General features: G+C 70.9%; 1 protein-coding gene across 1 annotated transcript in view; it reads right to left on the bottom strand.

Annotated features, from left to right (window-relative positions):
* The window catches only part of ZNF853 (zinc finger protein 853), a 6385-nt gene that overhangs the window by 774 nt on the left and 5346 nt on the right, over positions 1-265 (bottom strand). The window contains exon 4 of the mRNA XM_077758835.1: positions 12-250. Coding sequence (XP_077614961.1) covers positions 12-250 — 239 coding nt within the window. The remainder of the gene's footprint in view (positions 1-11; positions 251-265) is intronic.

Genomic DNA, 265 nt, shown 5'->3' with positions numbered 1-265 from the left:
GGTGGCGCAACAGGTTGGACGAGACGCTGAAGCGCTTGCCGCAGTCGCCGCAGGCGTACGGCCGCTCGCCCGTGTGCGTGCGCTGGTGCTGCACCAGCGCCGAGCTCTCGCTGAAGCGCTTGGCGCAGTAGGAGCAGGCGTAGGGCTTCTCGCCCGTGTGGATGCGCTGGTGCGTCACCAGGTTGGAGTGCTGCGAGAAGCCCTTCCCGCACTCGCCGCAGCGGTGCGGCCGCTCGCCCGTGTGCGTGGCCTGGTGCCGTGCCAG

This window comes from Crocuta crocuta, unplaced genomic scaffold (assembly GCF_008692635.1).
Source record: "Crocuta crocuta isolate KB4526 unplaced genomic scaffold, BGI_CrCroc_1.0 scaffold273, whole genome shotgun sequence".
NCBI lineage: Eukaryota > Metazoa > Chordata > Mammalia > Carnivora > Hyaenidae > Crocuta > Crocuta crocuta.
This window is presented reverse-complemented; position numbering and strand designations above follow the sequence as displayed.